The following is a 15,550-nucleotide window of genomic DNA, read 5'->3' as shown; positions in this document are numbered from 1 at the left end:
TTGAGATTTTTCAATAAAAACATGGACGAATGAAGTATTTTAACCTTAGAAAAAAAATATTTATAATAAAACATTTGGGATAATTTAACCTTTTTATAAGATCATTTAAAGAAAACACAAAAAATATCATTACAAAATCATTTACAAAAAAAATACAAGAAGATATCATAAAGGTTAAGTTTCTACATCTTCACATCTATAGTCCCTCTCAATGCAGATATTTGTGATGCAACTTTATATTGATTGTTCTGCCGTAACATGTTAATGATATCTTCATTCCAGCCTCAATCAACATTAATTCACTTCTCTATTGTGTTGTGGTGTCCTGAATTAAATTGAGAAATGTTTATTATAATGACTTTAAGTAGATATCCTAGATTAACTCAAAAAAAAAACTTCAAACTTAAATTACAATTTTAAACATTAAATTGAATATTGGTACTAATCACTCTAAGAAAGTTATGTTCATTTCCTACACACTTTAAACTACTTAACAAGAAAAAACAAATATTTGACACTTTCTTCACTTGTTGTGCATAACTAAAAAAAAATATTATCTAGTGTACCATATCTATTAAGTTGTCCTTTGTTATCACTTTATCAATAATATATATATATATAATAATTATGATGGTATCAAGATATATCTTTCATATATAATAAATAAATATTTATCTTACTTCTGAACACATACGTTAAGTCATTAATTTAGTTTGTCTTATCAATTCAATTAATAATTAATGACCCAATATCCTATGCAAATTGATCCCTAGTGGAAGAAGTACCCGGTATAACAACACATATGTGTGTGTTATATTATAATATTAATTATTTAAATTTATTAGATATTTGATCAAAATTGTTTGCATTGACATGTATTTAATAAATAAAGTACAATAATTTATTTGACAAATGGGTATAAACTACTATTTATTAATTTTTAAATATTCTTGACGATAGTTTCAACCTTTCACAAATTTATGACATGATGCATAACTGTTTGTGATCAAATGACAGTAAATTCTGTACTGCTAATACATAACGTTATACTTGACAGCATACAAAGGACGTTATACTTGACAGCATACAAAGGAACGTATCTAGGTCTATGTATTTAAAAATAATTATATTTTATAAATTTTCATGAAAAGATGAGTAATTTTTATTTGAAGTATTCTAATTCTAAAATCTTTTCTTTGGATATTCTACCAGATTGAGAAAAAGTATTTCTCATATATAAATTCTTTGGCGTCTCCAAATGTTGGATGGGTTACAGAAAATATTAATGGTGTAACTTGTAGAAGTTCTAATCTTAATTTGTGCTTATATTGTTAGAGATAATATAAATTAATATATTGATAATTTTTCTGAGACACAAATTTCTTTATGTAAAACTATAGTTATTTCACGAGTTGACTTTAGATATATTTGATTATAAAATATTTTGCACAATTATGTAAAACTTTTTTTTCTTTTTTAAATAATTATGTAAATAAACTGACTTCTATAGAGAAAATAAAATTACTCACAAATGATATGATATTATGACATTACTCCTACCAGTTACTTTTAATAATAAACATACATCTCACCACCATGAATTCAAATACATGTATACTATGAATCGAAAAATCATACCATAAATAAAAAAAATGTGTTATAATTTAGTATATTTTGAAATATAATCATTACAAATTTTTTAAAAAAGGAAATGCAGATTTCTTTTTTAGGAGTCGTAATAACTATTTTGATGCATCCATATAACCTTCAATAAAGCTAAGTGCATAAGTTGGATGGTAACATATGAATATAAAATGAACATCCCTCACTGACTTTGTATGACTAAACATCATTCAACGGTTTCTAAAACAATCTTCTTTAAAGAAAACTGTATATTAATGATATAACAAGTAACAAATTAATTCCAAATGGCGAATGAAAAGTGTTATGATATAGATTATACATGAGCTGACATGATTCCCCCAAGATTCCATTACATGTTAAATTATTATAAGAGAATGAGAAAGAAGAGGTCAAGGGGGAAGCAAACATCAGTATCTAACAGGTGAACCTGGTTCATGCACTACGCAATAAAATGTGTGGGCCAATTGCAGCCACCTAATTAATATTTCACAAAATGAAATAACCTCAAAAAATTAGTTGTCACCTAAAGAGAATATAAAACTTATTACGATGGAAAAATATGGATGAATGGAAAGAAAATATCCTTTAGTTCTCTATTTACATGATTCAAACTCATCATCATTCACCATGTCAGAGTATACTACAATCTTCGTACCTCGTCTCCTTTCTGTATTGCCTTATTTGGTTGAAAGTTGCAGAAAATGCAAGAAAGATGAATTTCTGAAATAACATCCAATTTCCATCTGGCACCTCTGCCTGCCATTGATGCATGACCAAAAACACTGATTGACAACGAAACAGAAATTAATACATAACTTTCTTACAGAAGCATAGAGACATTTAGATGAAATATAAATATCCCGTTTACAGTTTGCTATTTATAGAAATGAAACTCAATCCAAAATTACTTAGCGTGCAAATCCAAAATTCAGTAATAAAAGGAATATAACATACCATCTTGGGTTCAAAATGAATCATCGTCAATTTGAAAATAATTTGCAGACTCGTTGTTCTCTGCTTGAAGAAATTTTTGAGGAGTTTGATTGTTCAAGGCATGAACTGCTCTGATGCAAGGACCTCCTTTTTTTTCTTCTTGTTTGATATAAAAGGTCTTCAGTGTCTAAAACGTATGAAACCTAAGATGCAGCATGTTCCCAGGAAAAAACAAATAATGGAAATTCAGAATCACAGTATGGACATATCAAATGGATGGTATTAACAAGATGAGCAAAAACAAAAAAGTATTTAGAAGGATTCAGGCAAGAAATGTAGTATCTATAAAACTTGCAAATGTAAATTATGGAATACCTTAGACGAATTGCAAGCTATCTTACACTCCAGTCCATTGACAATTTGTAGTCCATCCATGGTCTGGCTTGAAAATTCATCACCACTGCCATTCTTGCGCTTATTCCTGCAAAAGTAAAGACACCAAAATAAATACAAATGTTATCTGAGCATTGGCATGCTACGGAGCCCACAATTCTTATTCATCAAATACCTCTTCAAGTAAATTCCAGACTTCTCCTTTTTGTCTGGGACAACAGATAGGAAGTCATTGTGCAGATAGGCCGAAAAATTAGGGTCCATTGACACAGTAGTCACTTCGGGTTTATCAAATCCATAGTCCATCAGTTGAATAGACAATTGGGTAGGTGAAGGTGACTGCAATGGATATGAAATAAAACTAAGATATAGAACATACAAAAACTCTGACGAAAATTTCACTACAAAGTTCAATGCAATACATACAAAAAAACATAACATAAAGAAGCTGAACCGAGTTGATATAGAAACCTACACATTCAATACGATATATGTTCTCATCATGAAGAAGAACACGAGCATTTTCATGACAAACTAAATCAACAAATCTCCCAGGTTTTCTTGATTTTTCGTATGCATATAGTTGAAGCAGCTTGCTATCCATCTCATCAGCGGCAACAGCTTGAAGCTGAAAGAAAAGGGAATATTTTTCAGGATTATAAAGAGCAGGGAATGGCATGGTAAAGGGAGAGAAAGTAGGTTTTTACACGTACCTGTTTAACAAGTTTATATATCAACTTATCCAATGTGAATAAGACATATGATTGAGTTCCAATAATAGCTCGACAGTCATCCTCAAATTTTGTACTATCAGAAGAACCATCCAGTAAATTGTAAAGGGCGTTTAAAAACCTGTAGAAAAAAAGTCACCATCATTCTTCGCATACATAATTAAATCTTCAAACTAATAATAATGGTGTAACATTATTGTATATTTACCTACCTGCCATATTGATCAGTAGAGTCTGTATCATTTGAAGCCCTCCACTTCCTTTCAGAAGACGATGAGTTAACCTTTGCAGAGCGTATCCTCTCATACAATGTCTTCCAGAAGTAGCAAAAGTAAATGCAGGATAAGAAATATAAAATAAGGTATGAGTGAAACCACTGGTTAATCTGCGACCATAACCTTAAATATATACAAATGCTAAAGAAAACAAAAACATTAGTACCTGATGAAGTCTAAATAGCACATAAAAGGAATCATTTCCATAAAAGACTCGACCAATCCTTTCTTTCTCATGCAATGTCGGAGGAACATATTTTGCCAGAGGCTTTACATTGACAAGAAAGCGTTCTGAATATGGCAATGAGGCACAATCCCCTTCAACATCATTGGCATCAGCCATTCCTTCCGCCTCACCTTCACTCTCAGCCTTGTCATCATGATCATGACCCCCATCCTCCTCACGTTCTCGAGAACACTCCTCACCATCAGCAGACTCTGTGCCAGAAATATCTCCATTTTCTGAAGCATTTTCACTATCCTCCAATGATCTATGGGGACTTTCTTCTCCTTCATCATCAGCATCATTTTCTCCTCCTGCTTCACCACGAACTACTTCCCCATGTCTGTTTTGGTATGGTCGGGAAATGTTACTATCCTTTCCTTTATGAACTGCATCCGAACTGGTATGTCCATAAACTGCAAAGTTATCCTCTTCAAAGTCTCCATTAGGTGATAACTCACCCTCTTCTCTTTCACATCTGAAGTGTCCCACTGATTCTTCCCGATGTCTGTGAACTTTAGAGTCCTCAATGATGGCCCCATTTGTTGATGTAACTGGTCGTGCAGAATCAGCACCCTAAGTCAGCACAAAAATAGAAAATAAGGATATTATTCCCACTAGTTTGCACTGTACATTCCAATACAATATGCAGAATGCAGATTGTTTAACAAAAACGAGTCTGAGAAGACAAGCAATGAAGGAAGAATTGAAGAACATTGACCACAGACTAATTTTCCTTTAGGCTTAAGTTCCAACAGTTATGGGTCTTAAAATGACATCAGCACATTAACACCCAATCTTCAGTTGCATGTAGACACAATCTCTGTCTTGGCGTCATGATATGAAATCAAATTAAAAGAAAAAAAAATGAGATGCAACTGAGGCTATTATGAGTTACTGACACCATCATCCGTAACCTAATCTTCAGTTGCATGTTCACAAATCTCTGTCTTGGTGTCATGATATGAAATCAAATTAAAAGAAAAAAAAATTGAGATGCAACTCAGGCTATTATGAGTTATTGAGACCTTCATCCGTATGGTGACTACTGAGGCCCAAGAACTCAAGTAGAAAGGAAATGGTGTTCTTGATACTCCTTTTCAGAAAGTCAACAATCTATAGCTTAACATTTAAGTCTAAAAAAATTAAAAATAAAAATTCATAGAGGAAAGATAATTTACACTAATCAAATCACAAAGCATCCAAATGCTACAAGAATATTTGGGCCACCTTGCTTTTAAGAAAATCATCTTCAGTAATGCAAAAAGATAAAAAGTCATAGAACAAACCAGTATGCAATAAAAGAGAGGCTCCAGCTCAATAAGCTAAGTAACTTTAATTGCTAGTTAAGTGCAAGGCAAAATGTCAATCAGACGGGTGCCAAATAAAAGGAGAAACAAAGCCATTTCATCCATATAAAGACATCACATGTACTTCCAAATACAAACAAGAAATGTTTATTTGCACTGATTTTATTTTCTTACTTGAAATTAGAAGTAAAGACATAATAAAGAGAATGCCATCAGTAAACTAGAAACTGTGACAACACTGAATATTTAAGGTATTTCACTTCATTTAACTGGTTTGTTACTTGAGCAAAAGTCTACATTAAAAGTGAATCAAAATTAATCCTCTTCAGAAGAATAATTTCCATATCCATTTTGAATTGAAAATGGACTTAAATAAGCTGAACGGGAAGTTAAGACATACCTCTAATGAAGCTAAACCAACTCCTCCTACTGAAGATATATTAGCAGGTCTTAATGGAGTAGCAGCAAGTCCTTGCAGAAAGAAGAGGTATCTCAGAGTTCGATTCATCATCAATAATCAACAAGGATCATGAATTTGAGATAAATATCACTGATATAAAAGGGCCAAGACTACTTAGCTAAATATTGTACAAAATTAAAAACACCCATAATAAAGTAATATTCAGAAGTCACAGCCTTCAAACACACATGTCAATATCAACAAAATTCAAAGAGTAATTAGTCCTCTAAAGCCTTTCCAATAACTAAGAATGCACAAACAGAAATTTTGTGTTATTCATTTAGTAGATTCTGCTGCTGGTTTCTTGACATGTTTCCATAGGATACTTTATTTGTTAATGAAACTCTTATAAAATTATTATTATTATTATTATTATTATTATTATTATTATTATTATTATTATTATATGAAGATGTAACCGGTATTAAGATAAACAGTACGACAAGAATCAAGTAGAGTGATCATTCTTGAATCAAGTTGTCAACCTGTTGCCTTATCCACATTTGTACTTCTATTATTTTGCTCCACAGCCGAGGATAGTGAGACATCAGCATTCACCAACCGTTCAGTGGAATGATCTTGCTTATTGGCTCTTGATACTTCATCAGGAATAGATGCATCTATATTCATTTTACCCTGCTGCGTATTACTCCCTAAGGCTCCAGTCTTTTGTGCAAAGCTGTCCGAATCAAGATGATTATCCTTTTTAACCTTAGCATGTCCACTTGGTTGCCATTGTTTGCAGGAATGAGATTGCTCAAATGGAAAGTTTTCATCCCCATTTCTATTTATGTTTAAATTCTTAGGATTGATTACAGGACTACCATCACCAGCAACAACTTCAGTGCCACTTTTGGCAGAATTGTTCCTATCCTTGACAACATCCTCTGGACCTTGAGATCGAGACGGGACTCCAAACACAGGTTCTAAAAATGTTGTCCAAATCTTCATAGCTTTATCCAACTGTTCAGTTGTACACATTTCTCCACAAGAATATTTTATGAGTTGATACAGATCTTCATGGATCTCTGGATCAGGATACACAAATTCCAAGTGAGGAATAATTGGCTGTCTGTTTCCAGCAGCAATTGCAAGAAGAACATCATCTTCTTTTCTTTTCTTCTCACTAATTTCTTTGATTTCAGCCAGTAAGACTGCAAAATGTACATCCGAAAGCAAGGAGTTAAGAGTTAGACCTCATAAGAATAAAAAACTCTTGTAACATAACCACTACATATTTCACAGTTGAAGTTTCACTGCACTTGAACAAAAATAAGCCACTTATACATATTTCACAGTTGAAGTTCCACTGCGCTTGAACAAAAATAAGCCAATTATTTTTGAGCAAACATAATTTATACAATCAAAGCAAATGCATGTCCTGGCACATATTATCTCATAAAATTGCTTTCAGACAAAGGCACAAGGCAAGAAAAGGGGTAGACAAACACGTGGAAGAAAATTGAATGAAGACATCACATGGTTAACCTTTTTGAAGCCATAAGAAATAATTTATTTGAACATTGAAAAAAGAAACTCAAATTCCACGTTCTTGTTGGGCAATGTAATCCTATGAAGCTCGGGCATGCCTCTCAAATGTTGTGTCCCTTTATTTGACACGTATCAAACACCGACATGCGTACAACACTCGCACGACATGTATCAGTGAAATGTCAAATTCAAAAGACATTTCTTTTTGTCTCTAACATAATTTTGACATGGTTCCAACACAATGTTAACAAAAAAAAAATACAATGATTTTCTAAAAACCCATAAACATATAGGCTTATTCTCTAAGTTTCTATTATGATTATAGAAATAAGGAAAAAATCCTGAATGATCACAAATATTTAAATTACATATGTATTACTGAAAATGTTTTTATTTAATCTTTATATAATGTGGAATTTTTTTTAGAGTTATTAATCTATCTTTAAATGAATCTCAACTAAAATGTCTTTTTCAATGATGATGATCAACAAGGGGATGAAATGTCTTCAATGAATTATATCCTCTTTTCACTTTTGGGATGTAGATACATGGATTACATTTATTTTTGAATTAGGTGACAATATATTTAGATTATTATATTGGACTAAGTTTGTCTATAGATGATTTTGAACATATAAATATTGGTTGTTAATTTAATTAATTCATAATGATCTAATATACATATATGTGTCCTCGTGTCCCACATTTTGGAGACTATAAGTGTTGAAGTGTTCATGTGTCATTTTGTGTCCCGTGTTTGTGTCAGTATCCATGCTACATAGATGTAATCTTTTACCTTTAGCGCTCAAGCTCTTAGTATCCTGCTGCTTAAAGTAAAAACTACGATGATCAAGTGATTTGTGGTAGTTCTTTGCATATATTTCAGCCCAAACTTTATTAAAATCAGCACGACACCTTGCCCACTCATCCTGTTTCTGCTTCAAGCGGGTTAATATGACTGGCAAAGCTAAAGATGCATTCTTCTTTAGCACATCCATTACATCAAGCCCGTGATCACCATATAGTCTTTCTATGCATCTAAGATTTAGAGCTAAAGGAAAACAACAAAAAGTTATATTAGAACATGGAAAACATCAAGTTGTACAATATATATGTACTTCGACAAATTTGATCAAACGGAAAGCAAATAACCTGTCAAGTGCTCCTCAATACGAATTGGACTGTCTCCTTTAATTATATTAGCATTAATCTTTTCTAAGAGTTCTTCAACACGCTTAGTTGCCACATTTACAGACTCTAACAACATGTCAAGTTCAAACCTGCCAGCATAAGTTCAAATAATATCAGCCAGTACAAGCCAAAGATAACCTATAGAAATCAATCTCTGAACATTCTACTGACGTCAAAACTAACCAAAAAGTAGAAATAAGATCATAACTAATAAAATATAAACTGACGGTAAGCTCAAACCTGTCATCTTCACATCTAAACAAACTCTCCTCATACTGATTTTTGCGCATATGTTTAAAGGAATAGTCCTCACTACCCGAAGTAACAGAAACCCAGTAATCATTCAACACCTCTGCACCAAGTTCTGTTCTCTGGCTGGCTGGCGGTATTAGGTACTGTAATTGAGCACAAAATAGTACATATATAAATACAATCGGAAAACTAGAGATTTCATTAAGAGTTAGAACATGATACAAAGAAAGAGAGTAAAGCAACTATACATTTTTGGGTAGAAGGCGATAACTAGGGGTGCATTGTTCACAGTTGGAAAGATCCAGCTCACTTATAGGCTTTCCTGAATACTTATCTTTGCTGCCATATTGAAACATCTTAGGAGCAGAAACATCCTTGTTAGCAATTGCATTGGATTTGTCCCTTTCTCTACGATCCCTTTCTTTCATCCCATCATCCCTATCACGATCCCTGTCCTCTAGCTTCATTGGTTTAGGTCCATGTCCTTCATGCCAAAAGGATTCTGATGAACAAATAGCAGTCAGATTTTTTAGGCCATAACAAGAACTAAAAATGTTCATGTGGGCTCATGCAGTATAAAAAATAAAAGGGGGGCCGGCCTATCACTAGATATCAGAAAAATAGAAAACATGTTACTTACTTTTTTTTAGAAGACCAGCTAGGAATCCTTCTGCATGAAAGTCTTGATTAGAAAGAGTAAGACGAAAATGTAGATTTGGTAGAAATTGAAAATTTAATTTGAAGTTGAACATTACCATTCTTTTCACATTGAGACAAAAATTCATCAAATCCATCCATAAGGTCTGCATGTTTTCCCAGCAAATTGCTCACCTAGAAGAATAAGACACTAGAAGTTAGCAATTATACAAAATAAAAGCCCTATAAAAACATAAAAGACAGTCACATCAAGCTAATAATGATACTAAAGTGAATTGAGTGACCTAAACTATCATCAATAAAAGATAAGTTACTTCACTATTATTTAACAATTCTTATACAAATTTACTCTTTACAGATTCTCAACATGGAGGATTTTGGAGCTTGAGTGTATTTGGAAATATCTTTCTAAAACAGATGAATAATATGTTTTGTCAATGGAAAATGCAGTTAAGTAGCAAATTATAAACCTAAAGTAATCTGTGACAATGAAAATTAATCCTCTTTGATGATGGGTATGGAGTTGCCCCCAAATTGTCTGAATATATTCCAAGCAGACATATGACAAAGATACACAATAGCAGAAAGTAAAAAGCATAGTTCTTCTTTGTTTAGAAAAGAATCACAATTAAGTCTATGTAAAGATCAATGGTTGTTTAAGAAATATGAAACATGGACACCTCTCTTGTAGTGTTGTGTACCGACACCTCCCAACACTTCTTTAAGAGTATCAAACGCTTTTGATTAGGTGTCCAACTAAAAAAAAAGACTTTGTAGGATTCTTTCCATTCGCCTATAACCAATTTTTCATTACCATTACCATAGTTCACCGTCAAATTATTTATTAAAGGTCAATGTTCAATGCCAACCAAATTAAATTCAACAGTACTGAATTTGGTAAAATTAGAAAAGAAACTATTAGAAGCAGTGTACAAGCCATACCAATGATTGCAATTCATGACGGGCAATTATTTCCTTGCAGTAGATGTTTAGGCACTTCAAAAATTCCTGGTAATCCTCGGGATTTGGTAATTTCTCCTTCACTTTGTCAAGGTAACCAATCACTGGACTATACATACCTGAGAATGACAAAGTTTTAACTAATAAAATGAATTGTAAAAGGAAAATAAAGGAATAAAATACTACAGAACAAATAATTGAACAGTAACATTGGACAAAGGATTTTTCTTCTTATAAGTAAAACATGAAAAAGATATTACAATTTACATAGCCTAAAAGACTTGATATTAAATTTAAAATACATAGCATATCTGAATCGTAGATAATCCAATCAACAACGACATCATATTTTTCTACATTATATCATTATAAATGGCAGTAAATAAAGGCATTTTTTTATTAGATATTTACTTTTCAGGTGTTATTCATTTTCTTATTTTTTATATCACATTTTAGTATTTTTCCATTGATACAACCTTCATTAAAGTTCATAAAATATGTTTGAGAAGGTAAGAACATTTCTAAATTTAAAATAAAAAGCATTGACTTACGCACTTTTCAAAGAACTTTTATCCTCACATGCATATGAGACAGGGTGCATGCCAAAATTTTCATCAGTATCATGCATCGGTTCAGCGCCAGAATCTTCAGCCCTACAAGCAGATTTCCGCTTGTGAGATAAATTTTCCCTACTACCATCGTGATCATAATCTCTGTCATCCCTTTCCCGCTGTCTCCTGTCTTTCTCTTCTCTACTTTCTTTTTCCTTCTCCCCACGCCTCCTCTGATCCTTATCAGCCTTGATCAAACCTCTGTCAAGTTCTGGATCAGGATGGTCAGCACTGAAGTCACGATCACCTTGTGAAGCAATGTTCCTCTCTCTCTGGCACAAATATAAGTTATATGTCAACTTTATGACCAACTATAAAGTCACATGGACAAAGGCTTTCAAAGAGATAAACCTTTTCAACATGCATTTGCCTCACTGTTGGCATCGCAGAGCTCCTATCACGAAGCAGAGGATTTCGAGTAGAAGCATAGTGATTAAAGGCTGTTCCTGAAGTATCAGGAAGAAAATGCGTAAACTCCTCAAGAAGATCTGCATGGTCCTGGAAAAGTGCAGCAACCTGGAGAAATCCAATATATGATTAAAATGAGTGTCTAAAGGGGAGAGAAACAAAACAAAAAACAAATTTTCCAAAGTGCAACTTGATAAAATAATAGGCATAGACAATAGACAGCACAGACCTCCTCGTAAACCTCAGTGATAGACTTAGTTTCCTTTCTATACATATTTAATATGTCTAGAAATGACTTATAAACACTGTCATTGCTTTGAAAGCGAGTCTGCATGAGAAGAAATCAAGCAATCAGATTCAATAGTTAAGCTATCCATATAATCAGATTCAATCAGATTCACAATGTTTTTACCTTAATCTTGCCCACAAAACTTATGGCTTCTGCAAATTCAACAGGCTTCTTTTGGGGAGGTTGTTCATCCTCCAATGGAAGTGTAATTTCATATCCCTTTGGCAAGAAGGTGTTAAATCCTAAAATGAGATCTTTGTGCCCTTTAAACAGATCCTTCACTCTTGCTATGACACCAGTTGTATCAATTCTACAAAATTAAGAAAAGAGAAACAAACCAATTTCAGCTCGCAGATACTAGATCCTCACTCCCAAGAAAATATAACAAACAAAGCAAATGACAAATTTTGGAGTTGGGAGAATGTAGTACAACATGATCAAACCTTTGAGCCTTGAAATCCTTCATGACTTCCAGAAAGTCATCATACTTTTCTCTCTTATCTTGAAACATATCCTTTACAGCCTTGAGATATGCCAAGGCATCATTTGTGGTTAGTCTCTGACCACCACCACTCATCATCTGTGGTTGCCCCGAGCTTCATTACATAAAATTTCAAAAAATTATTTGAGACCATTGGAGAAGTTGATGAAAGAGTATATAGCACATTATAACACCATTCAATGTAGAATGTGACAGAAGGGTAGACGACCTACTATGACACGATTGAATCTCAAATGCAATCAGATATTATAAATTGCACTTACTAGAGAAGCTGCTTTGGTTTTACAAGAATTTTCTCCTATTATTTTTTTTAATTCTCTATATCTTGTTAAAGCCTGTGTGATATTTTATTCACAATGTAGAAAACTAAAGAGAATCTAACCCGTATAAGTTTCAATACACAAAAATTAGCTTGATAAATAATGCAGATAACTCGAGACATTATAGAATAATCTTTCAATTAAGACTGATTCACCAAGTCAAACCTAAAAAGAAAAGAAAAATAACAGACAAACAATTGAACCTTCACCCGACACTAACCTTGCAGAGCAGGTGACAAATAGCAAATAACGATAGTAGTGCAATAAAAGTGAAGATACAACTGTTTCATCAAAGCAAAAAATGGAAATTCAAACAAGAAATTGAAGACAAAGGAAAATAAATTGAACTTACGGTTCTCCTCTAGAAGACACCATAGGCCGTTTATGTTGTGGACTCATGTAAGCATCATCCCTTGACCTCTTCATTCCTATGAATAACAATAATAAATAAAATCATCAGAGAAAAAACGTAAAACAATATGCTTTCAAACTCACACATATTGAAAATCGTAGAAACCCAACTTTCACATTCGAACAAAAGGAAACTGCATGAAGCAGATCTAACCGTAGGGAATTCACAAAGGCACGAAACACAAGCAAGATTTCCAGCCCCGAATTGCACACAGATCACCCCCGCAGAGCCCAATCCTTTCAAAGAAAAACAAGAAAGCAAAATTTGCATTACTTCAATGAAAAGCAAACGTGGCGATAATTTGCAGCACAGAGAGAGGGTTCAAACAAAAATTTACAGAGTGATTCTGAAGTGCACGAACTGCAGAGTCCTCCGCGACAGGCTTTTCAACAAACACACGGCGCACACAAAATGATAGATAGATAAGAAAAACGTAAAGAAAAAAAAATTGAAAATTAAAAAAAAAATATTGAATCTTCCAGTAACAGAGAGAGGGAAGAATCACAACCTCAGACGATAAGCGAGAACACAAACCTTCAGCAGCTGAGTTTCTCACTTCGAAAAAATTGAAAAAGAAAAAATTTTCCCTTTATTTTTCTGGGTCAAGAAACAGAATGTGGAGAAAGAATGAATAACATACAAAGGGTGAAGGTGAGAGAGTTCACAATGTGATATATACGTATATTTATATGGGATGAGAATGGGATATAACATAACACAAAAACACTCCCCAAACCAAATATTAGCGAACTATATATTTTGGCTGTGGTGGCAAACCGTATTTTTACGCAAAAAAGGAAGGCTCTTTATATTTTATTTTATTTTTCATTTATACAATTTTTCTACGTCACCAATCAAATTTTCATAAAAGATTAACGCCGTATTAGTATTTCACTTTGGAGAAAATAAACAAAATCATCCAATAAAAGCCAAGACATGAATTATTTAAACGTAAATAATATCTTTGTACCAGGTTTATTTCTTTTTTAAATATTTGTTCTCTTTTTGTTTTTGTTAACTTTTCTGATATTGTGAATTTAAACTAGGGCTAAACAAAAATCTGAAATTGGCAATTTTTGGCCATGGGATTGGCGGTGACACAGAGGGGTAATTAGGTTACTTACCACAAAAATAATACTGTGGGTGCCGGTTGCAAATTAGGTTTATAGGTTTTGGGGATTAGGGTTTATTCGCGGTGCGATTCAGTGAATCGTTTGGCTGTGGAAGTAATTTCACGGATCTAGTTTTACTTATATGTGGAAACAATCTTTTATTATTTCCGATGATTTCGGTTGTTGACAAATGGATAAAATATATTTTTTAACTTTCTCAAATACTGTAAAAATAGTTTAAATGTATTTTTAGTTCTACAATTATGCTTTGATCGGTTTTTTTTTTCCTTAAAAAAATATTTCATAATTCCTGATAATTTTTCAACACATCATTGATTATATCCACCGTCAAAGATAACAAATTTAACCCGTTGCATAATTTAATAAAATATATTTTAAATTATAAAAAGTAATACAAATATTAAAATGTAATTTAATTCAGTAACATATTTATTATTTAATATAAGTAAAATGATTTCGTATATTTTTTTCATAAATTTTTTTCGCATTCAATTTAAAAGTTTATTTCATGAGGATTTAGAAAATGGGTAAGAGTAGGAAATAGACTTTATAAAATGAACACTTGAATATTTTATTATTAAATAGAGTTATGTATAAATAGAATTTTATTAAAAACAAGTTCATTTTATAAAGAGTCATATTTCTCTGACATTTTTTTAGAATCTCTCTACCTCTCTAAATTTATGACTCCACCTCTCATCTTTTTCAAGATTCAAGTGTACCAATGTATTTTAGTGGTTTAGGCAATATATCAAATTAATCTCAAATAGAGTAAGTTCAATTTCTATCCTATTCTAGAGTCAATTTTTGATTTGGATGCATGTGGACTATTTGGTTTTACATGTGGCCTTGGGAAGTTATTTAGAAATCCATGTTCTATTATGATCTTAAGGATGTACTTGGATCATTAATCTAAGCTCTCTTTGTGTTTTTAAAGCATCCTTTGGAAAGTAGAACTTAAAAGCAACTTGAAGTTAGGAAACCCGAAAGAGGTAAGGGAAGCTAATTTTGATATCTATACTCTTGATTCATATTACTTAACTACTTGTTTGGTATTTGTGATTTAAGTGTTGAATTGATGAATTACATATGCGAATTAGAATTGTTGTTAGTACATGATAGAACTTGATTTTTAGATGTTGATTTGTGACTTGGACATCCAATGGAAAATGAGTATTCGAGTTTGAGTAATGGATGCTAATGGGTGCTTGTTAGAATTAATTTGGTATTTTACTAAGGTGTTTCATGAAGCATAAAGGTGCCATTGCAGTGAATTACACATACTAAAATGCACATTTCCACGGTTATCTATTGTGGTGCTAGGCGGTGAGGGGAGGGCACTGGGTTGCTTTCAA

At 32.6% G+C, this 15,550-nt stretch overlaps 1 protein-coding gene across 2 annotated transcripts; it reads right to left on the bottom strand.

Annotated features, from left to right (window-relative positions):
- Nucleotides 1-1,929: 1,929 nt before the first annotated feature.
- On the bottom strand, nucleotides 1,930-13,774 carry LOC114177714 (paired amphipathic helix protein Sin3-like 4). Of its 2 annotated transcripts, XM_085671273.1 has the most exons (26): nucleotides 13,571-13,774; nucleotides 13,400-13,444; nucleotides 13,216-13,298; nucleotides 13,003-13,078; nucleotides 12,272-12,424; nucleotides 11,952-12,138; nucleotides 11,769-11,867; nucleotides 11,483-11,647; nucleotides 11,076-11,403; nucleotides 10,503-10,639; nucleotides 9,659-9,734; nucleotides 9,544-9,573; nucleotides 9,152-9,405; nucleotides 8,892-9,046; nucleotides 8,613-8,740; nucleotides 8,257-8,511; nucleotides 6,455-7,123; nucleotides 5,910-5,980; nucleotides 4,143-4,775; nucleotides 3,914-4,014; nucleotides 3,684-3,822; nucleotides 3,446-3,598; nucleotides 3,146-3,309; nucleotides 2,953-3,058; nucleotides 2,599-2,780; nucleotides 1,930-2,426 (listed from the first exon to the last, which is right to left on the bottom strand). In XM_085671273.1, the coding sequence occupies exons 4-25, from the start codon at nucleotides 13,074-13,076 to the stop codon at nucleotides 2,625-2,627; spliced, it is 4,233 nt and encodes a 1,410-aa protein (XP_085527399.1). In that variant the 5' UTR covers nucleotides 13,077-13,078; nucleotides 13,216-13,298; nucleotides 13,400-13,444; nucleotides 13,571-13,774; the 3' UTR covers nucleotides 1,930-2,426; nucleotides 2,599-2,624. The 2 variants fall into 2 exon arrangements, with proteins under 2 accessions (XP_085527399.1, XP_085527398.1); XM_085671272.1 differs by lacking the exons at nucleotides 11,952-12,138; nucleotides 12,272-12,424; nucleotides 13,003-13,078; ... (1 more) ...; nucleotides 13,400-13,444; nucleotides 13,571-13,774 and having other exon boundaries at nucleotides 9,544-9,570; nucleotides 11,769-11,882.
- Nucleotides 13,775-15,550: the final 1,776 nt, after the last annotated feature.

This window comes from Vigna unguiculata, chromosome 3, assembly GCF_037176805.1.
Source record: "Vigna unguiculata cultivar grain cowpea cultivar isolate G323 ecotype 2 chromosome 3, ASM3717680v1, whole genome shotgun sequence".
In the NCBI taxonomy this organism is placed as follows: Eukaryota; Viridiplantae; Streptophyta; class Magnoliopsida; order Fabales; family Fabaceae; genus Vigna; species Vigna unguiculata.
The sequence above is the reverse complement of the archived record's forward strand: the minus strand, read 5'-3'. Positions and strand labels throughout refer to the sequence as shown.